Raw genomic sequence first — 16,172 nt, 5'->3', positions numbered from 1 at the left:
AGTGTTTTGGAGTCCATCCATTTTCCCCCCAGGGCTAAAAATTTTGCTAGGTTCCTAAAAGTTTGCAGGTCCTTAGGCCCTGTTCTCCTAGTGCTTAATGGCTGTGTCCTGGTAGTTAATTTGAAAAGCCAATTGCCTCAGTCCTGTAATTTTAAGAGCCGTTTATTCTGTATTCTCTTCTCTCTTAAATGGTTTAATATAAAGTTTCAGATATTTAGCTAACACTCTGCAGGAACAGAAGTATTCCTAACCCTAGTCCTCGAAAATAGTCACAATAGTAAATAGGTCAAGTCTGTGTTGTTTAGGGAACAAGGAGATTTTTGTTGTCTGTTTTAAAGGAGTGCTCCTTGTGAGAGTAGGGCTCTGGATACAGGTGAGTAAATTGTGACACGGGGCTGCTTCCTTTTTCCTACCGGGATGTTGCCGTCAATTGCGTAACAATGAAAGCATTTTGTGTAAGGATTTGAGGCTCCAGTAAGTTTTTCAATGACACACACACACTATATATTTTTTTCATTAGGGAGAGTTTCTCTGTGTACTTCAAAAGAAGATAATGATGCTTGAAAAAAGTCGTTTGAATAGCTCTTAGGAAGCTGCCGGAATCCTGCTTAGAGATCCTTATCACAGTAGCTCTACTATTACGTAAGAAAAATATGACCCTCACTCCTGTTTCAGAGTTCAGCTTTGTTTCAAAGGCAGCCTACCCTCAGTTAATGAGAATGCAGCTTGGGCCACAGATTTCGTCACCGATCTCCACTTTGTCGCTTCTTCCGTCAGAACCGCCCTCAGGACAAAGGGTGGTTGGTGGAGGTGGGAGGGGTCGGGGCGAGGGCTACGGTAAGAGGAGGATATTTGCGTGGCCAGTTTACAGGTTACTCGGTTTCAGTGTCAAGCCAGTTTATTTGCATGTCTCCGGCGAACCTCCGGTCTGAGGTCACACAGACGCCTGGGTGGCTCACAGGAGCCAGCAATGAAGCTTCCCCTGGGCCGGGACTCAGGAAATTCACTCGCAGCGACCAGCCAAGGGGAACAGCGACCCCGGCTTCACTTCAAGTCCTGCGCCAGAGGGTTGGCGGCGACGCTCTGGGCAACGCCTCCGCTGCCGGCCAATGAGGAGCGGGGACCGCGTCGGGGCCTGCGCTCATTGGGTCGCGGCGGTTCCGCCCCGAGGTGAAGCAATGCTCCCGGCCTGCTAATAGAGTCTCAGCTACAGTGCGGCTTTTGTGCGCTCGCCGCTGGTCATCCTGCTGGGCATACCTTTACCTCTCTTTCGCCTAATTCTTCGGTGTCTTTTTCAAGCCCCGACTCACCAGTTTCATAGTTTTATCTTCCTTGCTCTTTAACTCTCGCCTTCCTTCGCAGATCAGCATGCAGGAAAAAGACGCCTCCCCACACGGTTTCCTGCCTAGGTTCCAACATTTCGCTACGCAGGCCATCCATGTGGGCCAGGAACCAGAGCAATGGACTTCCCAGGCTGTAGTGCCCCCCATCTCACTGTCCACCACGTTCAAGCAAGGGGCTCCTGGCCGGCACTTGGTGAGCTGGGTCTGTCTGGGGCGGTCCAGTGTTGGGCGGTAAAAGTGAGATGGCTTATAAATTAAGAAGGCAAGCAAGTAATTTGTGAGGTGTAATTTGTGTATATCAGGAATGATGTTTACTACACCTGTAAACCTCCTTGTAATAAAGCTTTGTATTGAATGGTTCAATGATCATATTTCTTTTCATAAGCATTTCTTTTGTTAGGCAGGACTGTAAGGAACAGTTTGTCCAACATGCCCTATAGATTTGGACTGATATTCACGTGATTTTGGCAAATTTGCAGTTCAAAACTGAGTGTCATAACTTCCTTGAGTTACCTTTAGCAACAAAATTTGTAAAGATAGGAGTCAACTAAGAAAAAAATTAAGAGTCTCATAACTCACCTGGAATCAAGATTATTCCCAATAGCTATTAATTCCCAGTATTATTCCAGTAGTTATTAATAGCCATTGAGCCAGATTCATAGTTACATTATATCATGTGTAATACATATATTGCCTCAGATAATCCTTACAGCAATTCTAGTATGAACTGTGTTCTTATTTCTCTCATGAAAAACCTGGGGTTTGGGGATAAGTATCAATGCAAAGGCCATAAGGCTAGTAAGTAGTAGAGCTGGGATTCCAATGCAGTACTGCTCTGGAACCCCACGCACTCTTGGGCATTAGTCTATACTGTGCTACAGTGTAGACTAATTACTGTGCTACAGTAATGCTAGCAATAATCTAACCCATTGCATCAGTGTGGCTTAGTAATTAAGAGCTTAAATCATGTAGTCAGAGGACCTAGGTTTGAATTCTGATACCGCCTCTTTTTAGCCAGGTGATCTTGAGCAAGTTACTTGACTTATCTAAGCCTCAGGTTGATCGTGTGTAAATGGGTTAATAATAGTACCTACCACATAAGTTGTTGATATGTATGGTAAGCTGCATTGTACATTATAACTGCTCAGTAGTTTGCTATTTCATGGTGTTCATATTTGCACTTTTTCTGTTTGATCCTGACAACAACCAGATTAGAGAGCAAGACAGGTATTATATACTTTTTATAGAAAAGGAACCTACCCAGAGTCATAGATGAGATAGCCCTCTGTGTTAATTACATAGCTTTTCCTTTTTTGGTAGCATACTTGATGGATCTTGGAGTATTTAAAAGTTGCTGAGGTCCAGAAGAAATTACAGTTGACCCTTGAACAACAGGGGTTTGAACTGTGCAGGTCCACTTATATGTTGATTTTTTTCAATAGTAAATACTACAGTGCTGCATAATCTGCAGTTGGTTGAATCTGGGGACGTAAACCACAGATATGGTGGAACCTCGGATATGGAGGGCTGACCATAAGTTGTACATGGATCTTCCACTGAGCAGGGGGTCGGTGCCCTAAGCCGGGAGTTGTTCAAGTGTCAACTGCAATTGAATAAACTTTGTTAGATCCAAAACCTTGATTATACTTCAAACACCTCTTTAGTGTGTTATGTTATATAAGTTGAGGAAAATTCTTTTAGACGTGGCCCTTTGTTTTGTGAAGTAGAGTTCTAAGGGCATTTCTACAACTGGTTTAGGATACTTCTAGCTACTATATTTTGTAATCAAAATGTGTACACGACCTGTCTTCCAAGTTTCTTCCTGGTGTAGGGCTTTGTGAATGTGTAGCTGCCCAAGCTTTAGCGTTTAGTGCAAAAGTTAATAATTTAGCTGTGATATTAATAATTAAATGTTTTCAGAGAGCCAGCAGGGGTGGTAAAATCCACAAACTCCTCTTAATATCTTTAAAATGTCAGTTAAGAGCACTAAAGAGAATTTGAGGAGCTGAATGAGAAGCATCTAATTCTCCAGTTCCATTTGGAAAGTCATTGAATGAATGAGAGTGTGAGAATTGGCACTGAAATACGCTTCTCCCCACCCCCCACCCCAAAGTTAAATCTCAGCAGTGAATATTTAGGGAGACATGGACTACCTTTCCATGGCAATAGCCACATGAATCTAAACTTTTTTCTGTCTGGAGTACAGTTGCAGGTCACATCAAGGAGGTGATGGTGGGCAGTAATGAGGATATCCTGGAGCCCTATAAAATGTCTACTTGGTTTGTCAAAACATGGAAACAAAAAAGGCAACAAAACTTAAATATCTATATCTATATCCATATCTATATCTATATCTAATAGTGGGAGCTCCTGAATCAGAAACAGGTGTAAAGAGTGGTTGTGTTTTGTTATGTGCTATGTGGGGCAGGAGGAGAAAAGTATGTATAGGATTTTTAGTCAGTGTTTAAGTCCTGGCTTTGAATTCTGGCACTGACATTCCCTGTAACATTTGGCTTTACTTTCTTTAGAGCAGATTGTGAGGATTAAATAAAATGACTGGATACAGACAGAGACTGCCAAATACTGTATGATATCACTTATATGTGGAATCTAAGAAATAAAAGTAACTAGTGACTATAACAACAACAACAACAACAAAAAACAGACTCACAGCTACAGAGAACAAACTAGTGGTTGCTAGTGGGGAGAGGGAAGGGGGGAGGGAGGTTAGGGTAGGGGATTTAGAGGTACAAACTACTATATAAAATAAATAAGCTACAAGAATATATAGTACAACACAGGGAATATAGCCAATATTTTATAATGACTACAAATGGAATATAACCTCTAAAAATTGTGAATCACTATGCTGTACACATGAAACTTATGTAATATTGTACATCAACTATACCTCAATAAAACTAAATAAATCAAATAAAATGACTGGATGAATTCAGCTAGTATAGTGTCATACACGTAAAAGGAATATAATGCAAATTTTTAAAAGGGGTTGTATAGAGCTGTTTCACTGAGAATTACTCTCTTTTTTGAGTTGCCTTTGTAGAGCTAAGATCTGAACTTCGAGCATTTGTAAGATCTGTTCATAGCTTCCTGTTGGATGCTAAACAGAACTCACATCACTTATTTTTTAGGAAATGAAATGCAGGTTAGAAATAAGTTTACTCTGTTGGTTCAGGTGGTTCCTGTTTCCTAATATCCCTAGATTAATGGGTAGAGGTGAGTCTAACATAAAAACCACCATTTATCTAGTGGTTAGCACATGCCAGGCATCATGCAGAGAACTTATTATCTCATTTTATCTTCACGTCAATTTTATGAAGTACATATCTGTATTTTATAACCATTTTAAAGGTATGGAGAGTAACTCTGGGAAATATTAAGTAACTAACCTATTGGCATGTAGCTCATAAGTGGCAGGCACAGAATTCTAATCCAGTTTGGCTGACTTCAGGGCCTCTCCATACCACTACGGCCACAACAGTGATGCTTCTGTCTAATGGCAAGACATGTAATAGATAAATAACAGAAAGGCATGGCAGGATGGACCTGTAGTTGAGGAAATGTCTATGTTAAGACTCGGATAATAAATTTAAATCTCTTAGGATGAACTCTAACTTCTTTCCTTCAGGGTTTTGAGTACAGCCGTTCTGGAAATCCCACCAGGAATTGCTTGGAAAAAGCAGTGGCAGCATTGGATGGGGCTAAGTACAGTAAGTGATTTTCATTACAAAGTTTGTAAAATCTAGAATCCATTCTTATTTGTATAGAAAAAATTATAGAGGCACAGAATGTAAAATTGGAAAGAAATAAGTATTAGCTAGTTCAAAACTCTTATTTTTTTACGACATTGAATTATTTGCTTGAGGTCGCACAGCTGACTTCATATGTATATATGTAATTATAAGGTGAAAATAAATATGAAGAGAGGCAAAATGGCAGAATTTGCCACTTACTATTCATGTAAATGCACTCTTCGTCTGAAGCTGTCAGTATAAATAGATACAAATTAACTGAGTTTTATAATACCACCTATGAGAATATAAGCTTTCTTATACTCTGGTTCATTCACCTGCTATTTTGTGCCTGAGAGTAGCACCAAGGAACGTTTGCAATAGCCAGGTACCCTTGATACTATGCTTTCGGAGATTAGGAATTAACTCCTCAAAACTTGAATTTCTTCCATGAAGGGAGTGGACTGCTGTTAAATCATCTTTGTACTTTTTATACAAATGATACTAAAGGAGGGCAGAATAGTGAATTAAAAAAATGGAGAGTCTTAGGAGTTTTCTCACAGCAAGAGTGTAGGAATCAGAAATGTTAATATGAGCTTTGGGGTTTGTTTGGGATTGGGGGAGTTTCTTTTGTTTTGGATGAGAGGGGGAGCTTTTTAAACACTAAATTTCTTAAATTTAGTAATGTGTGGGGAATATTATTTCCCACAGAAATTATAAAGGCTGAGGGTTCATATGCCAGACACTTTTCAGGTGGGCTCCAGAAAACATGGTTGTTTTGAACTGGATTTAAAGGTTAGCTTTCTGTATGAATTCATTGTTAGACCACAGATCTGCTTAGTAGAGAACTGCAATGTCAACCTCAACTTTTCTGAAAAAACTTTGCAAAAATTACATTTTCCAAGTTAGTTGGATATCCTGTCTACTGGTCACAAGTGATTTTTATCATCAAGGTGATACACAGATATTTTATCAGGATATTTTTCTTTACAGTGTTTAATGTGTACAATGCCAGTTTTTTTTTATTATTCAGTTTCACTATTTTTGTTCAATATGAGATTCAGGATCACATGTGTTTAAAGAGAATCCACATTAAAAAATTTTTTTAAAATAAAATTTATTAAATTTATCAGGTCTGATTTTGAGTTTTGTTAAAATATTTTCTCAACTGCATATCCATATAGTTAATGGATGAATCATATCTTAGCTCTATTCCTCAAGTTTGAAATTTCTTTAGAGTTTGACACTTTTAAAGTGTAATTTAATTGGCAATTGGTCTTTTGGCTCAGAATTTTGTAAAGAATTATTTCTTTGAAGCTTTTCAGAGAAATGTTATAACCAAAGCAGAATTAAGTATTTTTATTTTAAAGATATTTTATTTTTGAAATAGAAAGGGGGATTTTGTAATGGTATTAATCAGGGGATTTCTGGTGACTCAGTAGTGATGGTTGTCTTTCAGTCAGCAGAGAGAGGGATATAAAGTAATGCAAATAAATACTGTAGGTGTTTTTAACCTATAGTTCTGACATTTTGGCTTACTCTAACTTGGTTTTTACCTTAGGTTTGGCCTTTGCTTCAGGTTTAGCAGCCACTGTGACTGTTACCCATCTCTTAAAAGCAGGAGACCAAATTATTTGTATGGATGATGTGTATGGAGGTAGGTGACCTCTCTCATTCATGTTGTTTCAGCTGATATTTTAAAGATAATAAAATGGGTCCTGGGGGCTTCCCTGGTGGCGCAGTGGTTGCGCGTCCGCCTGCCGATGCAGGGGAACCGGGTTCACGCCCCGGTCTGGGAGGATCCCACATGCCGCGGAGCGGCTGGGCAAAAAAAAAAAAAAAAAAAAATGGGTCCTGAATTATATTAACAGTGCTATCAGGATTATTGACTATTGATTATCTTTTCAAAATATGATGAACACCTCTATGCTGGTTCACACTTGATAAAGGAGGAGCATAAACACTTAGGGTCTATGCTCCAGAACTTGCTTATAAGAGAGATTGTTTAATAATTTTATTTAAGCAGCTGGAATGAGCTTATTCCAGACATATTCTACTCTAGAGAAGATAGTGTTTAAAGAGAGAGTGTTCTAGTGTAATTTAAAATTTTTACCTGCAGTGAAGATGGTCTGTAACCCAAGTCATTCTCAAAGGGCTTAACTCTACCCAACCCTTAACCGCCCCACCCCCTGCGTTTTTTTTTTTAGGGAAGCTTCTGAAAATCTGTTGAAAGCTATAGACCTCTTTCTCCAAAAAATGTACTTAAGACTATACCCAACGTTTATCATTTTAATTTTAAAATGATAAGGCTCCTCTCCAAGGACCCTTACCCCTTGAAGCCTATCCATGGATACAAATTTAAGAACTTTCATTCCAAATTGTTTAAATGCTAGTTATATAAAGTGGTAAGGTAAGGAAGACAAGTTGCCCTTACCTTTAAGTAAGACTGATTTTTGTGTTCAAAACAACAGCAAAAAATTTTGTAAGTATATTAGACATATATACCAAATGCTTCCAAATAATTAAAATGTGACTTATGGAATATTATTATCACTTTATCTCCAATTTGAACAAAAAGTTAAATCTGTAAGTTCTTTGAAGGAAAGGACTTACTCTTAGTAATCATTTTATCCCTCTCAGAAATTTGCAAAATGCTTTATATTTTATCATAGTACACTATGATAGTCTGATGAATTGAAATTATAGAAAAATCAAACCTTTCGTTACTATTATAATTTATTACAAAAACCTTTTGGTAAACATAGGTACAAAATCTTGAAAATTGCTGTTGATTTTTTAACAATTCTTTACATTCTTTTTCTATCTTATATTACCTAGGATCAGTCTACCAAAAGTCCAGTATATCTTTTTTTAAAAAATAAATTTATTTATTTATTTATTGGCTGCATTGGGTCTTCGTTGCTGCCTGTGGGCTTTCTCTAGTTGGGAGCAGGGGCTATTCTCTGTTGCTGTGCGCGGGCTTCTCACTGCCGTGGCTTCTTGTTGCAGAGCACGGGCTCTAGGTGCACAGGCTTCAGTAGTTGAGGCACGCAGCCTCTAGAGCACAGGCTCAGTAGTTGCGGCGCACGGGCTTTGTTTCTCCACAGCATGTGGGACCTTCCCGGACCAGGGCTCAAACCCTTGTCCCCTGCATTGGCAGGCAGATTCTTAACCACTGCGTCACCAGGGAAGTCCCTCCAGTATATCTTTGATGATAAATTTTTTTTTCTTTTTTGGTTCACTATCAATAACAGCAAATTTTTCTTTAAATTTGCATATATAAACATCAAATCCAGAACCATATTTTTAAAATAAACTATTCTAAGTTGAATGATTTATCTTCTTTCACTGTAAAACTCTAGTAGTTTGATTTACATTGTCTCATTTGTCTACTAAAGCTTTCAGAACCGCATAACAAAAAGATTGAGAAAGTACAAAGGATAAAAACCAATTCTTTTCTCTTACCAAAGTATAATCAGTTTGAAATTTTATTTTGAATATTTCATTGGCATTGATTCATTTATTTTATTTTTTTAAATTTTATGTATGTATGTATGTATGTATTTATTTATTTAGTGGCGCTGGGTCTTAGTTGTGGCATGTGGGATCTAGTTCTTTGACCAGTGATCGAACCCAGGCCCCCTGCATTGGGAGCCTGGAGTCTTAACCACTGGACCACCAGGGAAGTCCCAGTTCATTTATTTTAGATTTGAGTACTAGGAAGGAATTGTTTAAAAAAGATATTGATATTTCAGGAAGCATGCCACTTCATGTTTGAAAAGTAGAGATTGTGTATTTTAAGAAACATTTTCTGCTTCACACCACTTGGTGTGGGTATCAAGTGTATTTTATTTGACTCTTTGATTTTTAGTTTAAAATTTAAGCCTTATATTCTTTAGTACATGAGAAGGTCAAACTATTCAAACAAAGTAGAATTGCTTTTAGTTGTTTCTTTATTGGTGATTGACACTTCCTTATAGTTTTAAAGTGTTTATACTTTTAAGGAATTAATATTTCCTAATACAGTTTTCTTTTCATTTTATCTGATTATCTTCTGCCTCAGGTACAAACAGGTACTTCAGGCAGGTGGCAACTGAATTTGGATTAAAGATTTCTTTTGTTGATTGTTCAAAAACCAAATTGTTAGAGGCAGCTATTACTCCAGAAACCAAGGTAACTCAGTTTTCAGTTTGTCTGTTTTCCTTGTGATGTTTTGTTTTCATCATTTCTGTTTGCTTGAGGACATAATTTAAATCTGAATAACAAATTTTACTGGAAGCAATTGGAAACCATCAAGATTAGGATAGTGTGACTTCTGTGTAGTATAGCATAATGGTTATGTGCATGCATTCTGTAGTGGGATTCAAATTCTAATTCTGTATCATGGTTGGTGTATTATCATGAGCAAATGATTTAACCAAAGTCTCAATTTTTTTCATTTGCAAAATGGGGACAATTGTACCTGCCTTATTGAAAGGTGATTGTGTGAACTAAATGAGATAAGGCGTATGAAATGTTTATTACAATACCCAATGCATGATGACTGTTAAAAAATTTGTTAGCAAAAGCAGACAATTCTTAACTGCATTACCAAGCTAGTATTGGTAACAAAAGTCATCACAGAGTTTGGGTTACAGAAAAGGAAGCTTGTAAGGAAGCCCCCAAACCCTAAGCATAGTTTTAAGGGTTCCAAGGGATACTTCAGCAAAATTATAGAAACAGAGAATGGGCCACAAGCAATCTTTAGCTTCCATCCTGGGAAGCTTGTATGCCACCGGAAGGTGTTTTGTGCTGGAATGAATGGCATATGTGATATTCTTTCTTGGGACTTCATTGAAATTCTGCATGGGGAAAAGAAGGACCAGTGCCTTTTATAAGTATCAGTCTTTTCCAACATTTTGCTAATGATTAAAAGGTTTGAATTGTACTCAAGATTACGTTGCAGTGAATGCTAAAAAATGAAAAACTTTTCTCACACAAATTACTTTGAAGATTAACACCAGGGTGAGCTTTGAGTGATTAAGGTTTGTTTTCAAAGGAACTTGTTTTTTTGTTGTTGTTGTTTTTTGTTTGTTTTCTTGCTTGGGAGAAAAGATTCTTACTAAAATAGCTGGTCTGAGTCTTTCTAAGGGAGGAAAGCAAATTGTGTATATATTAATTCTTGTCAATAGAACTTCATATAGTGGCTCTTTACCAACTTGAATTAATATATTTTTCCCCCTGAAATGTCTGCCTCATCATTTGAAGTAGATTTTTTAAGTCTATGTAAAATCTACTTTGTATTTATTTACTTATCTTTATTTTAATTAATTTTTTATTATGAATGAGAATAATAAATTCTTACCCAGAAATAAATTTTTATATGTTTTTAAATAATTCTGTTCTTGTAGAATATGCATTATTTTAACTACCATGTCTTTTCTACAGTAAAACTCTAGAGTAGGAAGAGAGTTAAACCAGACCACTTGCTCATTTACATAGAAAAAAGAACCATTAACCCTTTTAAAAAGAAAACTGTAGATAATGTCAATCAATACAGTGGCAGCTTGTTTAACAAACAGAATTCTTTTCTTTGGTCTTTTCTATAACTATCAAACATCCATGATGTGCCTGGTTTTTTGTGCTAGGTTTTTGAATAGACAGATAAATATGATACTGTCTCTTAAGTGAGCTGTGGCCAGGTTTTCTGTTGTGTGTGTCACTTTTCTGCCTCACTCTAAAACCCATTCTCTTCTTCAAGTTCTGGGGACTTATTTTGTAGTTTCTAGTGCATCTGGTGTTAAGTTACTATTCAGGATATTTTTGGCATCATAGAGATAGTTCTCTTTACTGAAAATTCCAGAATGTAAACTTAGACAATCTATGTTATTTATCTTTGAGAACAAAATTCCCAGACATTGAACTATCTCTTTGGAATTCATCCTCTTTTTAATGGAAAATAATTAAAATAATTAACTTGAATGCTTTTCTGCTTATATGTACATTATCTCATTTGATCCTTACAACTGTATAAGGTAAATATTATCAATCCTATTGTATAGATGAAAAATTGGAAGAACATAGAGGGTTAGTTACTTACCTATGATGACATCTCAGAAATTTATGGGGCTAGGATTCAGATTCAAACCTTTAAACTTCATCATCCATGGTCTTCCAATGTAGCCTCCCAGATGGTTACAGTATATGAGATAGATGTTTGGCAGTGTGTTTTTACAAACTATTGTCATTTACTGAATTGTTTTAGCTTGTTTGGATTGAAACTCCCACAAACCCTATCTTGAAGATGATTGACATTGAAGCCTGTGCACATACTGTCCATAAACATGGAGACATTATTTTGGTCGTGGATAACACTTTTATGTCGGCATATTTCCAGGTAAATGAAAATAATATTTTTGGCATGATTAGTAGACTACTCAGGTACCTGTAATTAGGAGAGGAAGGACTTGTTTACATTAAATTACATGAAATCTGCTCATAATTATTGATTAGACAAAGAATTAAAATTGGATCTTTTCTACCATTAGTTAATATCTTTTCAACCCTACGTTAATATGTTGTGTGGGACTTTGTGTGTTTTAAATGCTGTCTTAATTAAAGCTTTTAAGTTCTCTGTGTAAACTCTCTGAAGACCTGGGCGTATTATATGATTGTATATTCAGTGCCTTACACATAGTAGGGGTTTCAATGTTTATGTTTTGGTTCCAGGTCAGTTATATTATTTTATATATATTTAAGCCTGGCTAACTTTGCAAATAAAAGGAAGAGAAAAGCTATACTCAATGACATCTCAGTGTACCTCACACATTATTTCTCCATTTGTCTTCCTTCTTTCTAGTTTGTCTTCCCTCAGTGCTTCAAAGACCATGCCCGGCCCTCTATATCTTTACCTTATTTGTATCATGAATTTCTACTCCATGTTTCACCTTGTATCTGTGAGTACAGCTCCTTTTCAGTGCTCCTTTTAGACTATCTCTTTTCCTGCCTGTCCTCTACATACATCTCTTCCCCACTCAAACTTCCCATTCATCCTCAATTCCTTTCTTTCTTTTCTTGTACATTTTTCCAGATTTTTCTTCTTTTCTGCTTTGCTCCTTTTGGTAGATTATCTTGGGATCTCTCTATAATTGACTGGTTGTCTGCCTTTTCCCCACACGTTCTCCCTTTCTTTCCTCTGAGTAACCTAACTCTGTTTCCTTTCCCTATTAGGAGTTACCATCTCCCTGCTATTTCCTTGTTGTCTGTATCCTGTGGTCATTCTTATTACACCTCCTGTAGTTCACCTTTATTCTGCAGAGCTCCTGAAACCCCAGCTCATTTTCTCCAACTCTTCAATTAGGCAGATGTTTACAAGCTCAATTGTTTATATTCCCTGCTTCTGTTCTGGGTCCCTGAAATTGGCTGACTCGCTAGGAGTCCGCACAAAGCTGTTCTTCACCTTACTCCATTTTATTCAGAAGGCACTACCATGTTTTACCTTCCTTTCCTGAAACACATTTCCTGGCTACAATGTGTTCAGGTGGCTTCATGTGTCATCTACCTTTGGCTCATGATATAGCTTCAGCTGATTCTTATATCAAGTAAGGCAGTCTGTTTCCAAGTGAAAATCTCCTGGCATCATCTATTTGTCCCAGGTGATTTTCACTCTTGGAGTCTTTATCTCAACTCCTTAGCCCATCTACCACTTACAGTAGGGCAGTTATTATAGCATAAGATTGCTCTAGCTGAGTCATCATGAGTCCTGTATATTCCCAAAGAGATTGCATGAATTGTTTTAGCTGGGCCTGCCCAGGTTACTTATCAGGGCTGGCCCTTTTTCTCCTATTGCTGTCCCTAAAATAGGTCCAGTTTTTCCACCTTTCTGAAGCCCACATCACATTCCTCATGCCAGGGACTGCAATTTGCTTCATTTCAATCTGGATTCATTCCAGTTGAATTAATCAGAATCACAGTGTCCCTAGGCAACCACAAACCAAATGTGGAACCACATTTGGTTCCACAAAGCAAATCTTCTGAAAAGATCCTCTCATTATTTTACACTCATGAAAACTGGGTATGTTCTTTCTTTCCTGTCTTTTGTCTTCTTGATCTTTTATAAGTCTCACAAAAGGCAAAATGGACATACAAGCATAAAGTTTCCACGTAGAACCTCTGAATTCCAGTAGTCTGAGTCCTGGCTCTACCAATTTTTAAAATCTGAGTGATCTATTTGATTTTTCTTAGTCCCTTTTCCCCATCTGTACAATTAGAGTCATAAACATACTGATTTTATTGAGTTAGGTAAACTATTTTGAACAGTGCTTCACTGAGTTATGTAAAGTAACTCATGATTCTTGGAGCATAATGGCATCAACAGATGTTAGTTATTGGTTTTTATTTTTCCTTTTGACCATAGAGTTTACAGAATGTTAGCACTGGAAGAGACCTCACACACATCTAGTTTGACTCATCACTTTAGAGATGAGCAAACACATATGTAGAGAGTGCTTTGAGGAATACCACACTTAAAATGTCCTATTTTTGAAACCCTAAATGAAAAGTCCCATAGCCCCCAACTAGGGAGGTTAAACACACACACACACACACACACACACACACATTTATTTTAAAGGAAATTTAAATGGAAAGATGTTGATATTACATTATTTAGTGAATAAGTTGATTATTACTTTAATTTTCACTGTAAACAAAGACATCTAAGACTAAAGAATTACTCTGCAGGAAAGTTCAGTGAGGGAAAACAATCTAAACAAATTTCCTTATAAGTGACTTTACACTTGATAAAACTAGTACAATAAAAGAGTAATTAAGAGTCAAGATCATGGCAAATCAAATAAATAACCACAGCATACATTGTAAGGTTTTAATGATTAAAAACCTAAGCAAATCACTTTTATACTTACTTGACAGAACAATTGCTAAATGTTTGTGTCAACTATTCTATGTGTTTACTGAGTCATAAAATGCCAACATCTCTGCTAAGGGTAATAAATTTAGGGGCTAGTCAGCAACTGCTCTAAAGAAACAAGTTCAGAAGAGCTGTTGACCTGAGTTTATCTGCTATTTCCAGAAAATTTGTGCCTTTGGATTTAATACTGGTTCTAATACTTTGTATTTTTATTTGGTGTGAGGGAGGAAAGGGAAAGATAATATCAGAGTTCCTGGAAATTTTAAGATGTGCGTATTTTTAAAAGTTAGAATAGGAATGGAATTTACGATAATAAATAGGCAGGCAATGAAGCATATTTTCAAGTGATTTCCCATTTGGAATAAAAACCTTTTATTCTTTTCAGCGGCCTTTGGCTCTGGGAGCTGATATTTGTATGTATTCAGCAACAAAATATATGAATGGTAAGACAGTCTTCACTTAGAATGTTCTTTTCCATCAATAGATGAAAGTAGCATAAGGCTTTATCCTTTTATCCCTTTTCTTCTATTATTCAGGTTCTCTCTGTGACTCATGTAGAAAGTAAGAAAATACTTTGATTAAATATAGGACTTCATTTATAGCAGACAAAACTATGCTCATGATTTAACAGCAGAGGATTAAAATTTACTATAAATGTTATATTTTTATCCTGCTGATAGCTTAAAAAGAAGCATTTAATTTTTACATGATTTTAATTTTATTGTTTAAGGTATAGCTTTTGCTAAAGTGTATTTAAACTGATTCTATAGGGCTTTTTCCCAGAGTTTTTTCAAGTGAAAATCACATTTTAGAAATTATAAGCTGAGGAATAAACATATGTTGTTTTTAACTTAAAGTTTTTTGTTTTTGTTTTTTTTTTTTAGGCCACAGTGATGTTGTGATGGGCTTAGTGTCACTTAATTCTGAGAGGCTTCATGATAGGCTCCGATTCTTGCAAAATTGTAAGTATTAAAAAACCCAAATTTCCCCTTATGCTCTCAAAGTGACTACATTTGATATTTGTATTTCCACTAAGTGCTGTGAAGTGATAGCATTCCACTAATTTAGGAAGAAATGAGAAATAGTGGGAAAAATTCTGATTTTTTAGAGGAAAGAAAAATTGGGTTATAAAAATACAGTTATAACATAATAGGGCTTTACAACATGACCAAGAGATACGTTTTGTTATTTTTCAAAGCCATGTTAATTTTGATCATAATTTGGTAAAGCTCAAGTAAATTTTTTTTTTTCTGCCCCACCGAGCATCACGTGGGATCTTAGTTCCCTGACCAGTGATCAAACCCATGCCCCTTGCATTGGAAGCGTGGAGTCTTAACCAGAGGACCACCAAGGAAGTCCCTCAAGTGAATTTTTAGTTTTATGACTTAATGGATTTTTTTCTTTTTTTTAAAACATTTGGAATGATGGCTTTCTTATACTATACCTTTTATATCTGAAATGATAACTTTTAAATGACATTTAACATATAAACTTATATTTTTCAACAGGTGTCTAAACGTCTGTTTTTCTGTTTAGATTGTTTTGTTATCTCAGGTATGGAGAAGGGTTTATCGAAAGAGACTTGATTTAACCACTGTGATTTGACAGAAAGATAAGATACAAACATAATTAGGAATAAAAATCCCCTTCCAGGGAATACATGTTGGGTAGCAAAAGGGGGCACTGAGGAAGGAAACCAAAATTTATTGCTTGATAAATTCCTTTCATTTACAAAAAAAAAAAAAAGGACTGAGGCACGTATCCTGGAGGCATGGGAAATCACAGGCTGCTTTAGACAAAAGTTAAATAGAATATTGGTAGAACACTCAGAAATAATAGGAGCTGAACTGCTATTTTCTCTGTGTATTATAATACTGTCAAAGAAATACAAGATTAAACTATGTGCAGTATGTCCTTTCATTAAAATCATAAAAAAAAGACTATTGATGCTCATATTTGAAAAATTCATATCATTGTATTTGTACTTAGTTTTCAGGATATTCATTTTCCCTCTCTTTTTTTTTTTTTTTTTTTTTTTTTTTTTTTTTTTTTTGTGGTATGCGGGCCTCCCTCCGCTGCGGCCTTTCCCGTTGCGGAGCACAGGCTCCGGACGCGCAGGCTCAGCGGCCATGGCTCACGGGCCCAGCCGCTCCGCGGCATGTGGGATCC

General features: G+C 36.6%; 1 protein-coding gene across 6 annotated transcripts in view; it reads left to right on the top strand.

Moving 5' to 3' along the window:
* The first annotated feature begins 1,017 nt into the window (after positions 1 to 1,017).
* The window catches only part of CTH (cystathionine gamma-lyase), a 23,595-nt gene continuing 8,440 nt past the window's right edge, over positions 1,018 to 16,172 (top strand). For 4 of the 6 annotated variants that reach the window (XM_007104399.4, XM_007104398.4, XM_007104400.4 and 1 more), the window contains exons 1-7: positions 1,180 to 1,536; positions 4,993 to 5,074; positions 6,657 to 6,752; positions 9,159 to 9,268; positions 11,340 to 11,471; positions 14,389 to 14,446; positions 14,888 to 14,965. In XM_007104399.4, coding sequence (XP_007104461.1) covers positions 1,369 to 1,536; positions 4,993 to 5,074; positions 6,657 to 6,752; positions 9,159 to 9,268; positions 11,340 to 11,471; positions 14,389 to 14,446; positions 14,888 to 14,965 — 724 coding nt within the window. In that variant the 5' untranslated portion in view covers positions 1,180 to 1,368. The other 2 variants (XM_055084520.1, XM_055084521.1) reach the window with 2 other exon arrangements.

This window comes from Physeter macrocephalus, chromosome 4 (genome assembly GCF_002837175.3).
Source record: "Physeter macrocephalus isolate SW-GA chromosome 4, ASM283717v5, whole genome shotgun sequence".
NCBI lineage: Eukaryota > Metazoa > Chordata > Mammalia > Artiodactyla > Physeteridae > Physeter > Physeter macrocephalus.
Note: the sequence above shows the minus strand (reverse complement) of the source record. Positions and strands in the feature narration are given on the sequence as shown.